General features: G+C 53.5%; 1 protein-coding gene across 15 annotated transcripts in view; it reads right to left on the bottom strand.

Annotated features, from left to right (window-relative positions):
- Nucleotides 1–25,130, bottom strand: part of SGMS1 (sphingomyelin synthase 1) — a 249,541-nt gene that overhangs the window by 12,570 nt on the left and 211,841 nt on the right. For all 15 annotated transcript variants that reach the window (XM_055322696.1, XM_055322698.1, XM_055322695.1 and 12 more), the window contains 2 exons: nt 21,654–22,411; nt 6,517–6,634 (listed from right to left, as the gene is read on the bottom strand). In XM_055322696.1, the coding sequence (XP_055178671.1) occupies nt 6,517–6,634; nt 21,654–22,276 (741 nt within the window). In that variant the 5' untranslated portion in view covers nt 22,277–22,411. The remainder of the gene's footprint in view (nt 1–6,516; nt 6,635–21,653; nt 22,412–25,130) is intronic.

Here is a 25,130-nt window from a genome sequence, read left to right as displayed (position 1 = left end):
GAGAGATTTCAGTACGCGCACCGATGGTCTAGCACTCACGGACAACTTCTAAAGACTTTTCCCTCCACTGAACTCGGAAGGGTCTGGCTCTCGGCACCTCCCCGTTATCACTTGTATCCATCCACTCCTCTACTGGGGTGGCTTTTTCATTTGGAGGGGAGGGAGGGTCTCTATAATTATCAGCAGCACAGCACGCATCCCTAACCAGCCTCCTTCCCCCCAGTAAAAACTTCAACATTCTTTTCACAGCCTCTCGTAAGGAGGCTTCTCAAAGCTTCATGAAATCTCAAAGTTGGCCACGGATTTCCACTCACCCATATTCTCACTTGTCACATGAAAGAAATCCAGCATTTCAGAAAGCCACGACTGCCTTCCAACAAAATTATCTTTTAAGTGTTGAGAGATTCTTCAGCCTTATCTGTTTATGAGGTAAACATTTAAAAAATTCCCTCCAATTTTTGTTAGGAAAATTTCTCGATCTACGGAGTACAGATCCTCCTCGACTTACAACGGTGTCACAGCCCAATAAACCTTCAGTGAGCTGAAAATATCCTGAGTCAAAGATGCGTTTGTTATAACCAACCCCCCCAAGCCTCATGGCTTAGTCTCGCTGACGTGACACATGCTCCGAACACTCCCGTGAGCCCGCGGGTGGGACAAGGCCCACCGTGGGACCAAGCGTGGGCCGTCTCGTGTATTGTCCCGATGTGAGAAGAGGGCTGCCTGGGGCTGCGGCTCCGGCCCCACCAGAGACCATCACGAGCCTAGGAAAAGATCCAAATCCACCAACTCTGAAGCACGGCTTCTACTGCACGCACATCGCTCTCCCATCGCTGTGGAGCCACCGTGGGTGGGGAGCGTCCATGTAACCAACACCCAGACCTCTCTGGGACCCGTCGAGGAGCAGTGTTTCACCACACTTGCCACTTCTTCTCCTCTCTTCTCCTGGACTGCGTGACGACACGTGGAGGCATCCCAGTGATGCTTCGCCCCAGGTGTGACAACAAGGACATTACCTTCCATCATCACGGTCCTACACATGTAACGACGAGGCAGTGTGGTCACGGACCTCAACACGCCCTCACAGCTCCCGAGCCCTGGTCCAGGGTCCAGCCAGGGCACACATCTCGCGGCTACCTGACACAGTCTTAATTTTTCTATTTCTTGGTCTCTGTTTTTAGGCACTGATGTTTTTTTTGAAGAGTCCAGTCTAGTTTCTTTACAGAATGTCCCTCAATTTGGTTTTATCGGATTGTGTGTGTTCAAAGTCATGTTGAAGGTTCCTGGCAGGAGGCTGTCACAGAAACAGTGTGTCCTCAGCATATCACGTCAGAAAGCCCCCGATACGGTTTGTCCCGTGACCGGTTTGGTCACCCGGCAGTGGGAGCATCTACCTGATTTCTCCATGGAGCACACACCCCTGCCCCTGGATAATTCATGAGCAATTTGTGTTTTTCTTAACTTATGTAAATACCGTGCCCCCCACGTTTCACCCAACAGCCTTGCCACCCATTCCTGGTTCCTGCTGGAAGGACTACTGCAGTCATTGCAAATGGGGATTTTCTCTAATATTTTTCCATCTATGAGCTGACCTTTTTTTCCCTCAATGCTCATTTTCTTTACTAACATATTCTCATCAGTCATGGTGGCTGTTTCATTGGGGTACTCTCAACGGGGCGCCGCCCAGCAGGAAATATGCCTGCGGAGTCGGGCAGCTCTGGCCCCTCCCTCAGCATGCAAGTCCCATCAACCACCTGAGTGTGCCGTGACACAGTGGATGACGCCTCACGGGACGCCCACACTGCACCTCCGACGTTCCTCCGACGACCGGTGGGAGGCTCTTTGACTCCAGTGACCTCTGCACGTGATGGCTGCTGCCTTGTTGAAAACCTCTGGCCCGTCCTCACATCCCCCAACACGGCTCGCGCTGCCCGGCCCACACCGGCACACCCATGGGGCCTCACTGACCTCCCACACGAACAGGACAGAGACGCAGCCCGCGTCCTCACGTCATCCTAAGTGGTGGGACCTGCAAGACAACAGGCAGGCCAAGCGTCCCTGAACCAATGGCGCTCTCCCCTGTTCCCCCGGGAGGACCGATTGACAACAGTGTGCTGGGCACCACACCTGGCGTCACTGGAGGTGCTCCCCTCTGTCCCTTCCTTCCAGGGGCCATGTGGCCACTTCATACCCCTCCTCCTCCTCCAACCATTCCTGGCTTCTGTGCTGAACTCCTTCAAAGGCTCAAGGACCCGCCTGGTGTGTCCACACAGTCTCTCTGGCCACTCGCCACAGGGTCCCACACCACGGTCCCCCCTCCCCTCCCAGGACGCCCCCTCCACACTCCGTGCTTTCCCCACCATTCTGCTCCCCCACTCCACCTGGCAAACTCCTACTTGTCTCTTTGAGACTCGGCTCAGACGGCATGTGTTTGCCACTTTCTGTGGGTGCCACTCAGGGTCACGGGGCCTCAGCCATCAGAGCCAGGGGTCGCGGCATCTGGGTGCCTGGCAGGCAGACACCTGTGGTATGGATTAGTGGATCCTCAAGCTCTCCCCGCGCAGGGCAGGCTCTGTAGAAATGCTTGCTTAGTTGACATCATCGACCTGCTTGCATATGAAAAGGAGGCTCATCTGCACTCTCCCTGCCTCAGGCTGCAGGAGAACAAGCCCCCCCCACCCCATGATGCCCCTTAACTAAAATCACTTAGGGGGCAGGTGCCTGAGTGGCTCCGGCCCCCCCGGAGGAGCATCTGACTCTTGATTTCAGCCCAGGCCACAAGTGTAAACTGTTAAGGAAGCACAATTAACTGCACAGAAAGCACGATCAGAAACATGTAAGACAATCTGCAAAAAGTACTAATAAATACACAGAAACGTCGGCAGTAAACAAGGCCACGAGTGACTAAACATTTTCCTCTTTCTGTATTTCTCAGTGTATCTATAATAGATGCATAGTTCCTCTGAAACAGAAAAAAAGTAATCTTTTTAAGAGAGAAAAAACTAATGATTTAGTGCATTTCTCTTTTTTTTTTTTTCGAGGTGTGCAAGCCCATGGTCGCTGTGGAGACCACAAAGCACCGCACTCCAAGCAGAGCCAGGATGTCCTCGCATGACTCCTAAGATGAGGGCTGCAAAGGGCCCAACTCGCCGCGTCCGCAGGCCTTGGGCTGTGTCTCAGGGCGCAGGGCGGGTGTTCGCACCAGGCCACAAACTCCTGGTCTAGGAGCTGAGCAGCCCAGGCAGCCAGGGCCCCTTCCCCGTCTCCCCACACCTTCCCCGTCTCCCCGCGGCCCCTCCTCCAAGCCCCTGCACCCTGCCCGGGAAGGGCTGGATGCCACAAAGCCAGTGAACGGTGGGAACAGCCCGCGTGATGTCATGGAAGCCACGCGCTGGGAGGACGGGCTGGGAGGACGGGCGCTCAGGGAGGAATTCAGCAGCTCCAGGGCGTGTTCACAGGATGGCAGAGCCAAGTTCACGGGCCACAGGAGGCAGAGAGCGTGTGCTCTGGCCTGCCCCTTCCCACAGGTTTGTGAAGTGAACGTCACCGGGCATGAGGGGTGCAGGGGTGAAGCCTGGTGACGACATCCACCTCTCTCCTCACCCCTGCGTGGCACTGCCCACCCACGGAGCCCCGACGTGTTGCCGCCACCCGTCTAGAGCCCCTCAGGACAGACCTAGAGCATGTCCTTGGCGCCATGCTGCCAGTCAAGGCTCCGTGGCCCTGGGAAGTAACCCCGGGTCCACAGGGAAGGGCTGCAGGGTGCAAGGCCGTGCGCCGCGACCCCGGTCCTTCCCACGACTCTGTCCGTATTCTTAGGGCCCGAGAGGCCGCCTCACCACATGATGGTTCAGGGGGGTTGCTCTGGGGAGACCCTGATGGAACTGCTGGCCCGCATGACTTCGGGCCTGACCCAGGAACTCGGGCTGGGCTGTGACGTTGGCCACGCGGGCCTCCGGGCCGCCCTCCCTCCAACTCGGCTCCCAGGACAGCGATCGAGCCTGAGTGGCTGCTGGATCCCGGAGGCCTGACCCACCAGGCCAGGGGCAGCACCGGCCTCCACGGGCCCTGACTCTTCTGTCCAGCTTCAGAAATCATGCCGTCTCACCTGCGGAGTGTTCTCACTCACAGAGCTGAAACCAAACCGAACTGGGTGTCCAGAGCCTGTTTTCTATTTACAGAAGAAATGGAGCAGAGAAAAAGGCACGACCAAGAATCAAATGGGAAAATCCAGAAGGTGGGCTCCTCCACAGAACCACGCATCTCCTCTTTAAGAGTCACGGGGGGGGGGGGGGGGGAACGAAAGGGCTGCCCTACAAGGGGGGAACGAAAGGGCTGCCCTACAATCAGAGGCTCGGGAGACACAGCAACTAAATGTAGACGCGTTGGCTCCTGATTACACAAACCAGTTTTTAAAAAACGCATTTTAAAGAAAATCAAGATATTCCATGAAAAATCGCTAATACCAAAAACTATTGATCATGTTCACTGTACCAAGAGCAGTAGTTATCAATAAAATGCCCCCAAATCTTCAGACACATACTCAAGCACACAGCCACCAGACGACACTGCCTGATGTTTGTTTTAAAATACTTCAAAAAGGAGAATAATTACTGAATCTAGGTGTTGGGTGTATGGAGATTCCATATACAAGCTTCTCTCCCCTGGGAGATATGACAAAAGTTTCAAAATAAAACTTGTTGTCTGAATTCCTTCTTCCAAGAGCCTATACTACCAAAGAAGTAGTTAATGAATTCTTAATTATTTTTGCTAAGCTGTGCTTACGTTTTGTCCCATTCTGTGTTCTTTTACTTAAAAAAAAAAAAAAAAATCCCAATTTCTAAATGACCATCACGGAAGGACGGCCGCAGTCAGGATTTCTGGCAACACCGTAAGCGAGTAGCACGTTTGGGCCGGGGACTTTTTTGCACAGTTCCTGTTGTGACCTCTGTCTTTACCAAGAAAAACTGCAACTATTTATAGCCACAGGACCTTGGCTGGACTTGCCGATGACTCAGGCTGGCTCTCTGAGCGCCAAGGCTAACCCAGCTTGGGCTTGCTGGCCAAGGGACCCAGTAACAGGGAGAGAGGTCCTGGGGTGGAGCCGGAGCACGGGGAATGACCAGAGGGCACATCGGACCTATGACCGCGGGCTTGGCCAGGCATGCTATGCTCCTCGGCAGAGAAATTTCCCGATGCACACACTCCTTCCAGAAGCTCAACTAGACGTAGGCACAAATCTAGAAGGTCAGCCTCCTACGGAGCACACCCGGCTTGTCAGGCCAGCCTCCCACCAGGAGTCCACTGGACCCTCACTGATAAGGAGGCATCTATCTCCTACAATCCAGGGCCCACAGGCAAGCGCTTGGGAGCTTTCACGGAGGCTGGAGAACATGTGAGGCCGGCTGCTTCAGAGGAAGAGGGAACAAGATGGAGAGTGTGGGGAGGGGGCCCTGCTGACGGAGACAAGAGCACTCATTCTGTATGACGGCTTCTCCAGAGTTAAGGAGTCTGAAAGCAAAGACAGAATGAAGCAGGGAGCCAGCTACCTTCCAGAGCACATGCCTCAGTCTAAAAAGGAGGGGACGCAGGAAGCACGTAACCTGGAAGGACCCAAAACGTCAAGTGATAAAGATGTCTGGTGACTCTTTCCCAGTTCTGGCAGAGACACGGTCTCTTCTGGAAAGAACTCCAGGGAAAGGAGACGGAACTGAAAGGACGTGGGTGTTTTACCAACGCAGATGAGACGCAAAGACAGGATTCTAAACGCACCGTGGCACTCCCTATACCCTCCAACCCAAGCGAGGCGGCCGGCCTCTTCTACTTCTCACTGCATTGGAGGTTTGTTGCAGGCAAATGTCTTCAAAACTAAACCTGCTAATTATCTCAAAAGTTCCAGGGATCGGCCCCATTGGAAGCATTGCAAGGCAAAGGTCAGGGGTAAGGGGTATTTTGTGAACCTGATGGAAAAACTGAGCCAGTGAGAGAGGAACAGAGTTTATTTTAAAGAAAGGTCACCAGAGAAGATCAACATCAACAGGGCAGGGTGTACCTCCAGGAAAGGGTGACCCCGTTTGGGTGGGCGGAGGGGGCAAGGGCACAGGCACAGTGTTTCTCGCTCTGCTGTTACACATTACTACCGCAGGAATTCGTGGAAAGAAGGGAAAAATACCACCGGAGGCCAAACTTTCCATCTAAGAGAGGGGAAAAAGCATATAGAAGCTCTTGGATCTGTGTCAAGGGAGCGAACGATATTTTAGAAGTCTGGCAGGAAACCAAGGAGCTACACTCACACGGAGCCCAGCTGCCCGCGGCACACTAACTGGACCACATACTCTCCCAGCTGGGGAGCGCCGGCGGGGGCCTTGCCTTACTGCTTAGTGACACTGCCTTTAAGGGTGCGGGGCTTTGACCACAGTCCCAGGAGACGGTCACCTCTGGCCTGGCTCAGAGGAGCCCTGGGCAGGACGACAGACAGACAGACAGAAGGGGCAATCACAGCGAGCAAAGGTTTACCTTCGGAGAGCAGTTGAAATGCATGCCGGGCACTGGGAGTGTGGTCACATACATTGTGATACAGCGATACAGGTACAGCGTGCCAACTATGCAGAAGAATCTTCTGCTAATAATAGACCTGGAAAAAGGGAAAAACAGGGCACTCAGTCATGAAATTCTGCAGGTTCATCCAAGTTTTCAGTGACCTGACAAAACACACCAACCCCAAAATTACTCGAGAACCTGGAATAAAAACGTTATAACCAAAGCAGACGTAGATTAAGGGGAGGCTCTGGAGAATGCTGTGGTTTTGATTCCTTTCATGTGAACTGCCCAGAGAGTCTAAATCGCCCTGTCGCTGCTCACGACGCTTCCTGAGGCCTTATGCCCAGGGGACGTCCACCTGAGGCACAAGTGGGGCTCACGTCCGTTCCTCCCAGCCCACTCAGTACTTGTGCTCAAACGGTCAGAGCGCAGTGTGTTTTCTGTCATGAAGAGGGGAGATGCTCAGAAAACTAAAATGGCATGAAATGGGAATTCCAAATTTTTCTGGCATTGCGTGATCAAGGCCATGCAGTGACCCGGCCTGCATGGGCGCTCTTAGCGGACTCCATCTGGCCAAGTACAATGTCAAGAAAAGAGCCTGCCCGCACAGCAGCACCGGACACCACCTCCCTGCGTGCGAACCACACGTCTGTGACTGGCCGCTGACACGCAACTGCCCGCTTCTGACTCCGGAAACCTGGGATGACAACGTCACAAACACTGGACAGCAGCCCCAGCCTCACAGGCACGACGGGGGCCGCTGGATGTCTTGGTTACGTGGGTAACAAAATACGCAAGGATGAGAAATCATCTCCGTTTCAAAGTGATGCGTCATTCTCATGAAAGTATCTGACGTCCACGCGTGAACAAGTACATTGACGTCGATACCTTCACCGGGCACCAAGTTCCACCCCGGCAGACTTGAGTGAGGTTGAGCCGTGCTCCCCTGCGTGCGTCCGCGGACACCAATGTTCCCTCCACTCTACTCCTGCTCTTTCCCCGTTCCTCCTCAGGCAGCGCCCCGGTCCTGTGGGCTCCTCCTCCCTCACCCGTTCCTTGGTCTGGGCAACTGGTGCTCAACATACTGAAGAATCTCAGAAATGGTGGGCAGGCAGGCTTTCCCCTCAGATCCTGAACATTTAATCACTGCGTACAGCGGGGCCCTGGTCCTGCTGCAGGAGGGACAGTCCTATGCAGCGTGTCTTTGGAAGACAACTGGCATCACCTGCATTTTTGTTTGTTTGTTTTAACAAGAGGAACAAAGTAATGTCCCAGTTATGTGAACAAACAGTTTTCAACAATGACCCATGTGACCCTGCACGTCATGCCTAAGTGCGCCAGTGCACGTAGGCTACTTAGATGTATGGATGAACGCCGGGTGTTGCCCCCTTACCCAGATTTCAGGAACTCTCCGCAGAGGCAGTAGCACCTTGTCTCACTGCAGCTGTGCACCCCACCTCCACGGACAAGAATTCACTCAGCATAAAGCTGTCTCGTAGAGGGATGTGCCTTCACGTATGATAAAAAGCACCATGTAGTTCAACACTATAATGGGGACAATGCTGGAGAATAACCCCAACCCTGTAAGTGTCTGACCAAGAATCCTTGAAATACCAGTGCATTTTCCATCACGAGACAGAAGGGTCATCTTTTTTCAGAAGGAAATGCCCTCTCTAGCCATCCTGCCCAAAAGGACAAATTATTTGCAATTTCACTTGAACTACCCAGGAAAGATCTAAGGCAGAAAGCTGTTCTGTTTATCTAGATCTGTTCATCTCTTTAAGGAAAAAAATAACAAAGTGACCGCTATCGCTCCACTTGGGTAAAGTTTATGGCTGAGATGACGGAGACTTGCAAAGTTACAAACACTGGAGATTCAGCCACAATTACTGTCTGACTTAAAGAAAAAGTCAAATGACTTTATCATGTGATTTCATCAGTATTAACCAGGTGGTAAGTTGAACGGGCTTATTTGTAAGAATCTTATCTGCAGCATTTACTTAATCTTCTAAAAACTCATCTTTTACGATCTTCAATCGATAGTATTAACTGGGTGGGGTCTCCTCCCACAAACTTAAACCAGCAGGTTATAAAAGTGTTTCAAAGAATTCTATGTGCTTGAGGCATTTATTTCCTTCATCAAAGAATTTCACACACTACAATTTTTACTTACTTAGAGGTTGAAAAGTTCAAGATGGGTGTGCTCACCCGGGGAACACAGACACTAAAACTGGGACGATACACGTTCAGGACGTGTTTGAAAAGAAAAGGTTTAAGGTGGTTAAAAACCTAACAAGGCGACAAAAAAGCCCCGGAAGAGGTATTAATGAGATATTAGGAGAGATCAAGCAACTGCAAAAAAAAAGAAGAAAAAAAAAGATCAAGCGACTGCCAAGAACCAAAGGCCGTGACTGTCCAAGCCACAGTGCTGCTCTTCTCATACGGGGCAATCTCCCCCGTCCTGCTGCACAGAAGCCTGCAGCCCGCCCCTCACTCGGGGCTGCCTACGAAGTCATCTGACCCTCGCAGCCCAGCCATCTACTCGTCTCTCAACTATCTGGGGAACAGGCTTTCACTACTTTTCCTGAGAGGAGGGGAAAAACCCTTATTCATTAAATGGGATTATAAGGAAACACAACTAAAAGTCTATTTTATAGATTAAATATCTTGTATTTAGAGGCTTGCTACAAGAGTGTGTTTTATTAAACTTTTCAACATCCCTATTTAAAAAGGAGAGGGTGCTGAGAGGCTGACTAAACACTACCAAAATTAGGCCTGGAGGAGCAGGGCTGTGTTGTTTTTGGCATTTGGCACAATAGTTCAAAATTCTGAAGAAAAAAATGGTGAAAGATGTGAACGTACTACAATGGAAAATTAAAATACTGGAAAGTTCTCTCGTTTCCCACAGCTTGCCTCCTTCCACTAAAGCACAGCCAGAAAACATACAGCAACTCTCTCAGCTCTGGTCTGCAGGCTCTTGATGGAAGCTCCTGGCTTCCGGCAACAACAGGCCATGACTCTGAGCAACGGAGCAATCCTAACCCAGTGGGGCAAGACGGGAACAGGGCCAGGGAGACCCCAGGTCTAGCGGGGTCACGGGAGCCGGGGCAGAGTCAGGTCCTGCACCAGCTCGGAGAGTTCTGCACACAGGTGCCAGCTCTACCGTCACCAGCCTCACCTGGTGACTCGAATGACTTCCTTGGAAATGAGTCTCCTCACCAGCAAAAGGATGCCTCGCCTCTGTCGTGAGTCTAAGGAACGCTACTGCCGCGTTTCTCCTCCATGACAAGCGCTGTTTAGTTCTTAAAGCAACTGCAATGCCTTGCGGTCCTCACGTCACAGACGGGGAAAGTGAAGCTACAGCCCATGACACAGACTCAGGAAGTGGCGTCGAACTGGGTAAGAAACCCGAATTTTACCTGAGACGAGCTGACATCCCAACACATTTAAGTTATGTTTAAAAATCCATTTAATTTAGGGGCACCTGGGTGGCTCTGTCAGGTAAGCGTCTAGCTCTTGGTCACAGCTCAGCTCGTGAGATCCAGCCCGTCAGGCTCCACGCTCAGCTTGAAGTCTGCTTCAGATTCTCTCTCCCTCTGTCCCCCCATCACACACGTGTGCTCTCTGTGTCTCATGTACATAAATTAAAAAAAAATCTACTTAACTCAGATTTTTTCACAGTGTTTTATGTCATATTTCATATGGGCCAGAATTCCCCCCAGTAAGAATCTGATAATGCCTTAGTGACTGTGTTAATTCTGAGAGTGCTGAAATGAATCCTTCTGGGTCTCCGACACAAAACGTGCCCACTTTCCATCACTGTTTACAGACTGCGCCCAGTGCTGCCTGCTTGCAGCTCCGATGTTCCCAGTTTGTCTGGAACGGCAGCCCCGTGTCTGCTTCTATCTCCCCTGGACTTCTACACTGACCTTCTCCGATCTCTTGTCCCTAATTCCACTCGTGCTTCCCAAGACCCTTTGCACACGGACCCACCAGAATCAGTCTGTGGAAACAGATAAAGAGAAGGTGTCCTTTGAAACCTTTCAATAGCTGCCAAATACATTTTATTTTTTATTTTCTTTTTAAAGATTATTTATCTATCTATCTATCTATCTGTCTGTTTGTTTGTTTGTTTATTTATTTATTTATGAAAGACACAGAGAGAGAGAGAGAGGCAGAGGGAGAGAAGCAGGCTCCTTGCAGGGAGCCCGACGTGGGACCCGATCCCAGGTCTCCAGGATCAGGCCCTGGGCTGAAGGCAGTGCTAAACCGCTGAGCCCCCTGGGCTGCTCATCAATAGCTGCCAAATACATTTTAAATGACATCCAAATCCTTGAGGAAGCCCAGGAGACCCCAACGCGCTGGCCCACTGCGCTCCAGCCTCCTCTCCCAGCACGCTGCCCAAACATCCTCCAGATGCAGCTCAGTCCAGCAGTCGGTGCTCCTGGAGTCCACGCGGCGCAGTCCCTCCCGCCCCGGGTAGGATGTGGATTCCCAGGATGCTGCCTGTCACTCAGGTCTCGGGGGTCGGACTCCGAAGAGGTTCCCCGGTGCGCTCGATCTCATCCACTCCTGCCCCATTCCCACATTCCACTGAAGCCCACTCCAGAGAGTTTTTAAATCTGCTCTCCTCCCTTTCCGCTCCCAGCCCTTGGATTCCCCGGATTATGACAACCGCTCACCATTACTCGCTGAATTCAAACTGCCCTCAACCTGGCCCCACACCTACCTTGCCCGTCTTCTCTGGCAGACATAAAGCCCCCTGTGCTGGGCAAGAGAGAACCCTAGTGTCCTGCTGTGGCCCTAAATCTCTCCGTGGCTCCTCCCTTTGTCCTGTCTGCTACAATCCTACCATCCACCCTGATGACCGCTTCTGCAGGAAAACCTCCCGACGTTCCCCAGGCGGACAGGACCGCTTCACCCTCCAAATCACTTCACAACTTTGTACTTTATGGTATTTTTAAGAGTGCTACTGGCACCAGAGGGTCTCATCCCTTCTACCAGAGGAAGCTCTTACACACAGCCGTGCCTCACTCGGCCTCACGATGGCACCTGTGATGCTGACCGTACCACGCGGTTCTGGGCTTCAGAGCGTCGCTCTGTACTCCAGCAGGCCCTTCCTGCTGCTCTCCATGGACGTTTCTCCTCTAAGCTCTTTCATCTACTGGCCAGAGTTGATCTGCGCTCACGCTCACTTGGCAGCCTTTCTGCACGCAGAGCAAAATTTACAAGGCTTGCTAAGATCACTGCATTCATCCCAGCGGGGCTGCAACCCCTGGGAGCCTGGGGACCAAGTCCTGCCCTCCCCCTCCTTCCCCATCTCCTCACCGCCCTCACACGGGTCTCAAGGGCTCTGGGGGGAGGACCATGGACACCCAGTGCTTAGTCCAGTCTTTCAAGAAAGGAAATACCAAGGAAAGGTTTGTGAAATAAAAGGGAAGGAATAAGTGCCATAGAACAAAGAGTAAAACATATGTGCTCCCCTGGGAGATCAAGAACACAGTGTGATAGTTCCCGGGTGCCTACACGGGGTGTTGGCACAGTCTGTGCATCAGGAACACGAGACAGGTGCCCAGACCCAGCCCAGACGTGTGTCTGTACATGCCGACTGCCCTGCTGCCTTTTAAAAAGCCAACTCAAGGGATCCCTGGGTGGCGCAGTGGTTTGGCGCCTGCCTTTGGCCTAGGGCGCGATCCTGGAGACCCGGGATCGAAGCCCACGTCGGGCTCCCGGTGCATGGAGCCTGCTTCTCCCTCTGCCTGTGTCTCTGCCTCTCTCTCTCTCTCTGTGACTATCATAAATATAATATAAATAAATAAATAAATTTGTTTAAAAAAATAAAATAAAATAAAAAGCCAACTCAAAGAGATTTTACATCTTCGGTACTAATTATTTTAATCACATACCTGCTTAGCATCTGTTACTGCCCCATTTTACAGACGGAAAAATGAGGGTGTAAAGAGTTGAAGGACTAGCCTGGGGCCAGAGTCATTCAATGAGAATCACCACAGGCCCTTGGTGTCTAGACTTTGAATCTGCTGCTCTTTTCACTAATGCAACTGTCATCGTAAAAGGGAAAAAAAGGTAATGGCTTAGATTTTTTTGCCCTAAGCTCCATGTAAAAGATCTGCAATATAATATAATCATCCCTTAAGCGCAGGAAATGACCCACAGTGGTTTAGGGAATCTGCAAAGAACAGATCACATTATAAAACTGGCCCCACTTGACCCACTTAAAAAAAATCATTTCCTGTATTAAATAGAGATGGTAACATAAAGAAAAACTTCTACTCTAAGATATAACACCGACATGATCTACATGAAGCAGTTATGAAGAACTAAATCCAGTGGCTTCCAAAAACTGCTACTACAAATGTTCAAAACAGGTGGAATCACATGTCTTGTAGCTATTTTGGGCTGTTAACAAAAACGATACACGTGTGAGTGTGTACGTGTGCATGTAAACACGCGTGTGCTACGACCACACACACACACACACACACACACAAACCCTTGCGTCTACTTGATGCTGGTACAGCCACGGTATCCCCCAGTCCATGTACGCAGGTAGCTGCGTGTACGTCTGTGACGCAGGTGTGCCCGGGGACTCCGGGTCCTTCCCTCGTCAGGACTCACCACCCTGAAGCTCCTCAGGGCCTGCTGGGTCACGGTTGGGGATTAACCTTAATGTAACCGAGGCTCGCTTCTGCAGAGATCAGCGTGGCCAGCACTTACTGAGTTTTGGGCACGGAAATCACATAGTGCGACACTCGGTAAACGTCAGCTGCTGTGACTGCTTGTTTATTCATTAAACAAGGGAAGGCGTGCCAGGCCCTACCTACCCTGGGCACGGGGCACACCGCAGCAGACCCCAGGGATGTGGCGCCTGCATTCTAGGGGATGAGGCAGGCAAGAAGCAAGATAAATACGTGAAACACAGAGCATGTCACATAAGCACTATGTGGTAAAACCGAGTGGGGGTCCCCGGGGGAGGGAAGATTACAATCTGAGGGGCTTGGCCCTGACGTCTGTGGGAGCAGAGTCCAGAGCGAGGCCGGCGCGGGTCTGCTGACCGGGCCCAGCAGCACCGTGGCCTCCAGCCTGTGGGTGCTGGGAGACAAGGCCACCCGCTGCCACGCTGGCTCCCAGGGACACTCGCCGGCTGCCGGGCTGCCAGGTGGCAGGGAGCTGTGGGACAGGCCCACCACAGCCTGGCTGGGAAGGCTGGAGGGCGACCTTGGGCAGTGACAAAGGTGGCGAGTGGGGCTGGAGCGGGGTTGGCAGTGAAAGCAGGAGGTCCGGCTGAGCACGGGGGGTGGGGGGTGTGTACAGGGGTGCCCCGCAGTAGGGCGCCACGGGGCCTCCACGCTACCCCCACTCGCACCACGGCGTGCAGACACCGCTTCCTGTGCTGCTCGGGCCTGCTGGGAAGAGACCATCCGGCCAGCAGCTTGGCAGCTGACTCGGGAGGGAGGCGCGGTGGGGGCGGCCAAGTGGACGCTACGGGGAGGCACTGCCCCATGGAGCCTGGCCGCGACCTCACGACCTCACGACCTCAGGAGGCTGACTGAGGCTGACGGGCCGGTGGGGGGCAGATGAGGGGCTTCGCTGGCGGGGCTCCCCTTTAAGGAAGGGGGGAAGAGACCACCCTGGCATGCTATAAAATATAAGGCGAACACAACACCATTTAAAAACACACACGTGGGGGGCCCCTGGGGGCTCAGTGCTTTAGCGCCGCCTTCAGCCTGGGGCCTGATCCTGGAGACCTGGGATCGAGTCCCATGTTGAGCTCCTGCATGGAGCTTGCTTCTCCCTCTGCCTGTGTCTCTGCCTCTCTCTATTTGTCATGAATAAATAAATAAAAATCTTAAAAAAAAAAAAGCACACATGTGGGGGTCCCTGGGGGCTCAGTGGTTTTTGCTCCTCCTGCAGGCAGCCTGGGGCAAGCTGCAGTGCCTCGTTTTCTCTGGAGTGCTCAATAAACAAGCACACGTATGGCACTGTCCCTATGTAACTCTGTCCCTTCATCTGAAGTCTTGGTTAAATAGCCTCTTACCATGTTTACGGTAACTTGGATTGCTGGGATTCCTGAACTGAGGCAGCTCTTCAGGGTGAACCCAGCTGTCCCACAATTCCTAGGACCTAGATGAGCGTTAAGGTCTTGAGATCTAACCTGGACATGAGAGGAGCCCACCTGTCGGCTACCGTGGGAATGAGGAGTGAGGTCGAGCCGGGGCCAAGTCCATCGCCAGCTCCTAGCGTGACAGGCGGGTCCTCCCTCTCCAGGTGATGCCCCCGTAAGAGGAGGCAGAGCAGGGCCCGCAGGAGCCTCGGGAGGTCGGGGTCACAGGGGAAGGTAACGGGACAGGGAAGGGCCCCAGCGAAGGAAAGGAAGCAGTATCTCTGCCCAGATAGCTGGCAGGTCAGAATCAGAGGGGGACAGATCTTGCTAGAAACGGAAGGAAATAAGCTCGGGCGCCTTGGTCAGCAGCCTTCAGTGGAAAAGCAAGACTGGGGTTGGCAGCCGAAGGGATTTCCCCGAGCAGTGGCGAGAGGGCCCACGCCGTCCCCCGGGGGTCATGGGACTGCAAACAGCCAGGGCAGAGCCAAGGCCACTCTACAAGCCATGGTGACCAGCATGTCTCCTATGTGCAGGGAGAGGACACCAGTCCTCATCAGGATCACGGAGCGGATCCGTTCTCACAGTGTCTGTCCTACGAATGCCAACTCTCACCACCATAGGGCCAAGGCGGCACGTCCCCAGAGGGCAGGGGCCGGGTATGCCGGGTGTGATACTGAGGAGCCTCCCATCCCCGGATGGGGCCTGTGGGGCCTGAGGCACACAGACAGCATCTCCACGTCTGCATCACCTGCACTGGGACAGGGGAGCCACCACTTATTTTAGGAACTGACCAGGTTAAAAACCCGGTTCTCATTACTCAGCTGGTCTGGCATCGGCCACTCCAACAGGGTGACGGTGACCACTGACAACATGGATGGAGAAGGACGGCATGGGCACAGGTGGGCACAGGTGGATGCAGCACGTGTGCAGAGGAGGGAGGGAGCGGGGTTCTGCTGCGAGCGACACGACAGTGGACCGGCCCCTTAACCAGGGAGCCAGGTGCCCCAGAGGCTGCACAACACAGGGAGTCTGTGCCCTCAGGAGCGTGCAGTGTGGACAACACATTTTCAAAAAGAGACACCCACCAAAGGTAACCTCCCCGCGGCTTTGCCGGGCTGACAGCCGCGTCGTGCGTGATAAACTCTAAAAGTCAAGGTGCCCTGATATCCCACGACAGATGCATCTCGCGGTCCACAGCACGGGGTCGGTTTATCAGAGAGGCTCTTCCTGAACTGGGCAAATGACTGGATTGCGCAGGGTCATGGGGAGAGCAGCGTCCCAGGGGTGGGAGTGTCCAGAGCTCTGGAGGACCTGACAGCAAGCGTGGAGACCTGAAATCACGGCAGGACACGGACAGGAACTGTGCCCTAAACTGCCTCGGGCATCAGAAGACGGAAAGCCAAGGACTCCGCCCCACGCAGCTGGGCGCAGAAGCGGCAGTGATGGAATTAGAGCGGGCAAAGGGAGAGAGTGGCTAGCGCGCGGCGTGGCCCGCCGAGCAGACACAGGCCAACGCTCATCACGCGAGCAGCCGACAGCGCCGCTGCCCGCAGCACAAGGACCGTTCTGGGAAATCGGAGCCAGCTTCCAGAAGACAGGCAAACGCTGCAGCCGCCGTCTGCTCTGGGCACGAGGCGCTCGAAGCCAGAGCGTCTAGCAACGATACAACACAGCAGTCATTTCCAAAGTGGTCTCGGAACGTGAATCACCGCGGCCCCACCCATCTAGACCCAGGCGGTGCCCTCAGACCATCGTCCCGGGAGAGCCACACGGGGAAGCCGCACCTGCTCCCCGGGATACGCGCACGGGCCCAGGCTCCTCTCCACGGGGACGTCCTGGCAGGTCTTACGTGGACTCTGCTAGCCCCGGTTCCCTTCTCCTGCTTCCCTACTGGCATGTCATTGACTTTCACAGAACCTACCTAGTAGCTGCGGTCTCTCTCTAACTCCTTGCCACCATTTATTCCAGAATGTTCTAGCCCATGCCCCAAGGGCTTCAACCCTCAGCACTTTCAACTCCACTCTGCATCCCAGCTATCCAGGGGCTCCTTTCATTCTCCCCATCTTTTCTCCACCAAAGGGCCAATATATGCTGTGATAGGTAATTCACCTTACACAGTCCCCACCCCTAACCCCAACCGACCCGCACTCCTCCTCTTCGGCAAGTGTGTGATCCCCAAGAAGCCGCGAGAGAAAACACCTACTGGGATATACGCATGACTGGACTTTGCTCCAAAATAAAACATATCCAAGCAAGGTTGTGAGAGCTCCCAACTTAGTAAATTCCTTCTCCTCATTAAATTCTAAATAAAATTCAGGGATTCACAGAAAAGACCCTAAAACCTTGTATGAGAAATCCTGCAATGGAAGCCGGCCCTGTGGCTACAAAACACAAGGAAACCCCAAATGCAGTAGAAGCCAGGGCTTCTACAAAGAGCCCTTCCCTCCCCACCAGCCACCACAAGATTTACTCTGCCATCCATCCGGGCCACCGCCACGGCCACCACTCCTGCTCTCCTGTGCTCTGTCTGGCAGCTGGAGCGGTTCTTTTGTAACACAAACCTATTCCTATCACTGTCCTCTGACGACCTACCACCAGCTTGGAACACTATCCCGGGTTCTTATCCGCTGCCCTTACCTGCATCTGCCAGCCACACCTTGCTGACCTCCCGTGTCACCCCTTCCTTTCAGCTCTGGGGCCACACATGCCCATGGCTGTTCCTCGGAGGGCCTCGGAGCCCCTGTGCTTGCCATGTCTCCTGTCTAGACTGCGCTCACCCCACACACCTGCGTGGAGGCCTCTCCTTGGACTCAGGTGTCTGCTCAATGTCCCCTCCCAGAGGACTTTTGTCATCACCCACGTTGTCCCCACGATCCCCCACACCGGCTGACCCTTCTCACTGCTTTAATTCTCTCCATTTCCCTGACCACCATGGGGCATTATGCATGCATCCACGCCTCCACGCCTCCACGCATCCACCATCCATCCATCCATCCATCCATCCGTCCGTCCGTCCATCCATCCACTGCCTGCTTTGCCTGCCCAGAATAGAAGCTCCATGAGAACATCGGGGGTCTCTGCTCCCTGCAGCACCCCTGGGGGTCAGTCACAGTGCCAGGCACCTGGAAGGTGGTTCAGTAGAGACAAGTTCAAGGAACAGATGACTTTTACATGAGCACCTTGTACGTGGCCGTGTCTGTGCCAGGCGGTGGGGCATATGGATGAATGACAAGTGGGATGGATCCTCTCCCCCGAGGGACTTAGAACCTAACAGTGAGGGAGACCATCCAGAACGAGTAGAAAGCTCCGTGACGTGAGCGGGGGAGTTAGAGACGAGGTGGGGCAATCCAGGGGCCAGATCACAAAGGAGCCTGAATGGCGCACGGAGGGACAGGGCCTCCATCAGGGCACCCACACTCAGCACAAAGTGTGAGTGGAAACTGCTAAAGAACGAGTCAGGACAGACAGGACACAGTGGCTGCCTGTGTGAAAGGAAAGGAGCCGGTGCAGGTTTCCAGGAAACGCCACTGCCCACCCAGAGGGGAGAAGATGGAAGACCAACACAGTAACTTGGTACAGGACAAGTTGGGCTCATGGCACCTGTGACTGCGGAGTGTCGCAGTGCCTTCTCCAGCAGCTCCCGGGGAAGCCCACAGTCCTGCGCCTCGGCCGCCTTCTCTGTCAGGGGCTCGCCACGTCCTGCCCGAGCTCAGGCTCCCGAGTCACGCACTGGTGCCGCCGTGTCGGCTAGATTCACCGTGCACGGAGGGCCCCTGCCAAACCCCTGAGGTCAATGTATTCTCTATCACAATTTCTGAAAACAAGGGATACCTGTTTCGCGGTGAAATCTGACCCAAATGCAGAGACTCCCCGGGGATTTTTCCTAGGCAGTGGCTTGAAAGTCCAACTGTAATGGGGAGACATTATTTACAATTTTAACAATCAGAAAGTTCCCGAGGACAGGTGTTCTTGTTCTTTCCGCTCTGCAGTGTCATGGAAACCCCACAGTGAATGTACATATACGTATAAACACACATATGTACTAACATGAGGGGATGCGTTAAGAAGGAAAGGAGGCAAAAAATAAATTTCTAAGTAAATGACCAAAACTTAACATTTAACAGTCAAGGACAACCTAGCACATGCACGGCAGGAGAATACAACGAGAATACAACGTATCTCAGTGGATACAATGCATCTCAAATTCAGCGTCAAGCTTTCCTACCACCTCCTCCAACTGGATGAAGGGCCTGCTGTTGGGGCATGTTGCCCACACTTTGGTGATCTCATTTCTCAATTAATAAATCATCCTCTACAGTTTGATTCTGGGGGGCTCCATCAGTGAAGCATCTGCCTTGGGCTCAGGTCGTGACCCCGGGGGCCCGGAATCGAGTCCCGGATGGGGCTCCCTGCTCCATGGGGCATCTGCTTCTCCCTCGCCCTCTGCCCTCTGCTCTGCCTACTTGTGTGCTTTCTCTCCCTCTCCATCTGTCTCTGTCCAATAAATAGATAAAATCTTAAAAAACAAAAAGTGGAAGACACAGAAGCAAGAACGGATGGGCTGATTGCTTTAAGAGATCTGAGACTCTTAAGGTCCGAGTAGAATGGCTCTTGGGAATTAGGGGCCAGCAGGCTTCACTCTGAGGAGCTGTATGAACGGGGCTCCTGAGCAGTAAAGCTCCCAGTGGAGGCTGGGGACCGGGGCCCAGTATCGGGAGGGACAGGCACGGGCAGAGCCAGCCATCAGCACTGTTCACCCAGAACAGCTTGAACCCAGAACGTTTCGTAGCTAGAAGGATCCACTTCCCTAACAGAACTGCCATATCTCGAGAGCAAACACCTGGAGGGGGGGTCTCTCTCTGACTCTACGCAACATTTTAGTCCCTACGAGGCCCAGGGAAGGGGAGTGAGTTCATTACACGTCAGTGGAGCTGCACACGCTGAAGAGGGGCCTCCAGAGGCCAGGGCGGGAGGCCAGGGACGCACCCAGGAGAAGGCCAGGGGTCAGATTCTCATGCAACAGCTGGCCGCCCCTTCCCACGCCCCCACCCTGCCAGCAGGGGACCTCAGAGAAGACTTCCAAGAATCCTCAGGGGGCATATCCTGCACAGAATGCTCTGCGGCATTTTATACAGTAGAGAAATCCTCCAGACTAGGAGGTCCTTATTTTACATGTTGAGAAAAATGAGCTCCAGAGACTCGGAGGTTCGGCCTCAGCACCCAGCACAGTGGAGCACGGCGGGGGCGGGGACCCGGGCGGCCCTGCACCCCGGCACCGGCTTAGGTCTGCCCCAGGTGTGATCAGCAGATTCACCGCTCACTGCAGGAGCTTAATTCCAAAACACAAATGACCACAGTACCAGTAAAACCTGACATCACAAAGCCTGAAGAGAAACGGTTTGAGAAGGCCCAGCTAAGAGAAACATAAATAGTAATATACCTAAAGAAGTAAGTCCTGTGGTGAGGACACTTCTTAGAACAATTTAAAATTTAAATTATTTAAATGTCACAGTTCTAAAAAAAAATAAAATGAATAAAAGTCACAGTTCTGTGAAACATCTGAACGTGTACATCGTGTGATTGATACACGAGGTCTTCCTCTGGGGCAGTATACTGCTTATGTGTGAATTTTTATGAAAAATCGGAAAACAAATTCGTAACACACAAAACAACAGAAATCAGGAAAAACTCAGGAAACATCACTTGAATTGACCTGGCCTTTGTAAAGCAAACGGTGCTGGCATTTTTTTCTAATGGGATTTTGGGGGGGGGGGGGGGGGATGGCTTGAAAGTCAAAGGCAGATATGAAATCTGGCAGCTGAAAGTAATTAGTAAATTCTGAGCATCTCCCATTTCAAGAGTCTACCCAGTAAGTCTGTTAAAACTCAGCAAGCAAACCACCACGAAGTCTCCCGTCAGATCACACGCAGCCCAGGCTGCGGTTTCTGCTTCAGACTCAGCCTGCTGTGGGACAGACCAACCCCACGGTGAACACGCCCACCTAAACGGCTCCTTCATAAAAGGGTGGGACGGTGCGTGCCAGCACCCGGGCGCTGCACTCCGTCCCACGGGGGAGACCTCACTGCAAGGTGAAAACACAGCAGGAAGAAGACCTGTCGGTCCGCGGATACAGTTTAGCAGGCTCTCCGTCTGTGTTTTGTTTTCCTATGATTTCCTTGACATTCAACCGTACTGTGGGTCGTGAACCACGGTCCACTGGACACAGTGCGCTTCCCTGAGACCACTGCCAGCTCCCACATGTGGAAGCCCTAACCATGTCCACGAACAGGAAATGCAGACTCCGACGAGGAGGGCCCGCCCGAGGGGTCTGTACTGGGTGCAGAGCTGGGGCGGGAAAGCCACCTTGGCTCCCTGTTACCCTAACAGGAGGCATCCACATAGAATCCCGAGAAACCCATGTGGAACTGCCACATGGTACTTCAAGCACCACACGTTCCAGAGGGTGGACAGCCCAGCAGGCTCACCCACGTCCCGAGCACCCACAGCACTCTGGGATCGCTGCTCTGCGCTGTGTGTGCGTGGAACGTCTTCACATACCGACTGCTGAGGGGCCCACTGTCTGACCGCCTGTGGGATGGCGCACAGGCCCACCCTCAGCAGTTTATCTGGTGGGCCAAAGACCCCGAGTTTGGGGAGTTTATCTGAGACTCCACAGCCCATGCTCTCTGGCAGTTTCCTTCCTCGTGAAAACAGAACAACACTGTCTCAATAAGCCCATTCATCACTCTATGAACCTTGTGCAAAACAGCCAATGAACACCAGTATTTCCCTACAGCTGCCGGGGCTTTGGTGAGCTTCCCGGGGCAAGCAGTTTAAAAAATTAACAATGAAATTTTAAAAAGGAGCTAGTGGGCTTCGATCCCTGCTGCTTGATCACGCTCACCTCCAAACAGTGTGTCTCAGGTGTCCGCGTCCGCCAGGAAGACCTCCTGCCCACTGCCCCCAGTCCCAGCGCTCCCGCTTTACTTACTTGTATTTTAAGAGCAGCCACTGAATTAACCAGAGTCCTACGAGGATCATGCCATTAATTTCACAGATAGAAAAGGCCCACTGCACCCGGTTAAAATGGTCAAAGAACGTGTCCGGCAGCGGGGGCTGCACCTCCTTGGGAGGCACTCGCTCGTGGACCACCGAGATCATCACCGTGGTGAGGACGAAGCAGGACAGCGCGTACAGGAAGGCCAGGCACGTCTTGCCCCACTCCATGGGGTACTGGGAGCGCTCGGGCTCGGGCATGGGGATCTTGATCATCTCCTTCCTGTAGCCGTTGGGCACCCCATTGGGCTTGGCCTGCAGGCCGAAGCCGCCCGTGGGGCCGGGGCCGGCCGCCCCTGCACCCAGGTGCCCGTTGGCATGGCCGTTCTTGTGCGCCTCCATGTGCTGCTCCACCTTCAGTGTCTCGATCAGGTCCAGGAGCCGCTGCCCGCTGTCGGCCGACACGCGGCACAGGGGCGGCCGCGCGAAGTCCTCCCGGGTCAGGCCGATCAGGTCCCGGCCCGTGAAGTGCTCCAGGGGCTCACAGTACTCGGGCATGGCGTGCTCCAGCAGCCAGTCTGCCACCTTCTTGGGGGACCAGTACTCCACCTCCTTCATGGTCCTCGCGGGCGGGGGTCAGCGGTCCCGCGGCGGCGCACCCATGCTGGCTGGCCTCATGCCAGGGGGACGTGCGTGGCAGGGGCGCGGGGTGGCTCCGGGCACTCACCTCATGGCGCCCCTGCCGTCTTCCTTCTGCAGAGGCAAGACACACAGTCAGGAGGGGGCTCCGTGGCAGTCCCTGCAGGGTGCGGCGCCCCAGCCTGTCCCCCACCCCCCGGCCGGCTCGTGACCTGAGCGGGCAGGAGGCGACACACCCAGAACGGGTCAGTGGGTCATCGCAAAGGGGCCTGCCGCACAGCCGGACCAAGGCACTTCCTGGCGAAGGGTGCCAGGGTGCTGTGGGGCCGCAATTCCCTCCGTGCTTACCTGCGGCCTGAGACAGCCTGAGACTGTGGCAAGTGTGCCCCACCTGCCCTGGTCCCGGTGGAGAAAGGCTTTCAGGTGGACGGACCACACGGCATTCAGATACATGGGATAGTCACAGAAAGGCTGAGTTTGAGACCGTCTGGTCCGACGACTTACAGTCTCACGTGCAAAAATACCGATTCCCTTTTTCTCTACTTCTCTCCCACCTGTTTTTCTCTACTAAGCACGTATTACTTTTCTAACAATCCCTTATAATTTAAAACAACAAGAAGAGTCAGGAACAAAGACCTGGGTCTGTACCAATCATTGTGCTGAGTCGAGTAGGCCGTCAGCAGAAGACCCTAATCTGACTCAGCATCTCCCGTGGGTAACCCGCTGGGCAAGCCTCTGCCTTCTCATCTGGAAAGGCAGCAACAGTCAGTATCCTCCGTGTGGGGCTGCTGTCGGTACTCTAAAAACCGTATATAAATCTAGCACCAAAAGGAGTCTGCTGATCCATATCCTTTGTTCTTTCTCAAGTTTTCTACCCTATCCAATAGTTACTATTTTATCTCACGATGAAAACACCCTAAGAGTGGGCTAACTTTTTTTTTTTCCTTGAAAGATGAATGCTGTGCTAACTATAAAAAAACCTGCACAGATTTGTAGGCTTAGTGGCTAGAAACCAGTGATGGTCGTGTTTCCAAGTGTGCCTTATAGAAAAATAAACTGATAAAATGCTCAGTGCTTAAAAAAAGAAAAATCCAAATTGTCTAGGAACCGTAAACTATAACCTCTCCTAGAGATAGCAGCACGTATTAGCATGTTAGAAGCCCCAGAAAATCCTCCAGTGACAAAACTGGTTAGCAGGATTTCTCAAATGGACTTCACAGGAGTCTGTCCTCCTGGCCACCACTTCTCCTCCCCAGTGACTCCTGTCAACTCCCGATGGAGCTCAACTGGGAGCTAACGACACAAACAAGACCCAGGTCTTCAATTTCAAAGCCCAAACTCAGCTCCACAGAACCCCAAATCAGACACCAGAATGAGGGTGGATGAATGTCCACTCCCCATTTCCCCATCCAAATATCAATCAATGAAATGGCCGTGAAGCTCAAGATATTCCAAGCCTTGACCAAAGGTTGGGTGTTTTCTTCTGTTCCACTGCCTTGTGTTACGTGTCCGTCTGCACCCGCCCAGGAGACCCTGAGCAACTGCGGATAAGCTACTGTCTTGAGCATCCACAACGCAAGGGCTCAGAGGTGCTCCCTCTACATGTACTCACATCTCAGGAAATGTCCCTGACATCTGTCAACATGAGACGCTTCAAAAGAAAAATCCTACCGGAAATGCTACTGACATTGAAAACTGCTTCAAAATAATTTGGAGTTGAGGAAGATAATAAGGTAGATGGTCTTCAGAGAGAATATGAAACCCAAGTGGGCCACTGGCCAACTGAAAAGCCCTACAGAGAAGCCTGGGTCGTCACTAGTACCGCCCAGGGACAAGAAGACACAAGCTGAGTGGAAGTCCCGCCCAATGGTCCTGCAAGAAAGGTGATCGATCTCCTGGTGTCACAGCCCAGGCCTTGCCCCAAATAGTCCTCAGCAGAGGGACAGGACCGGCAAGGAAACCTGCCCATCTTGCAGTGGCTAGGAGAACTCCAGAGAAAACTCCTGGTGGAATGTCCGGGCCCAAGGGCACGAAAGGGCTCCTCCCGTGGGCTCCTCACTTCCCCCTGCCCGATGTGGAAGTCTGCCAGGAGGGGCTACCCCTCAAAACCACAGAAACCAGACCGATGCCAACGTGTCATTTCACTCCTCTCTGATGAGCAAACTGTCAGATACTCCCCTCTGAAGACTTAATCACTTTTACAACAGAAAAACAGCTAATGGAGATGAGATGGGGCCAGACTCCCACGTGGAGGAAGGAACACAGCCCTACAGAATGAGCCCATCGGGCAGCCTCTGACAGCTGGAGGGACTCCAAAGAGACAGGGAGGTCAGTCAGTGGCCTCCTCTGATAACAAGGCCAATGAAATGATTCGCTCCTTAAACCATCCCAGTGCTTCTCCCCAGGTTGGCCTTCTCCATCCAGCGCTCTCCAACAAATTCCCAATTTGCCCTCAGTCCTTGGGTCCTTCCCAGTCCTGTCCCCTCCCTGAATCCTGACACCACCGGGGTCGGCGACCGTGTACTATAATTGATGTGAGTGCCCGGGGCCGCAGAGCACGCCAGCCGTGGGGTCGAGGAGCCTGCAACGGACACCCAACCCGGCCACCCCCCTTCCTGGCAGAGGGCTTTAACCCCACGCCCCTTCCCATGGGCTGCTCCTGCCCCAAGGATCTGATCAGGGAAAAGGAATGAAAGCTATTAACGACTCCAAGAAGTAGGTCTTGTTCTTGTTATTCCTGTTTCCTCTTGACCCCCACCCGGGCCCACGGTGACATCTCCTGAATATGGACTGAAGCTGCCCCTTCCAAATGGCACTTTTAAAAGCCCAATCA

Source organism: Nyctereutes procyonoides, unplaced genomic scaffold (assembly GCF_905146905.1).
Source record: "Nyctereutes procyonoides isolate TBG_1078 unplaced genomic scaffold, NYPRO_anot_genome, whole genome shotgun sequence".
Lineage (NCBI taxonomy): Eukaryota > Metazoa > Chordata > Mammalia > Carnivora > Canidae > Nyctereutes > Nyctereutes procyonoides.
Note: the sequence above shows the minus strand (reverse complement) of the source record. Positions and strands in the feature narration are given on the sequence as shown.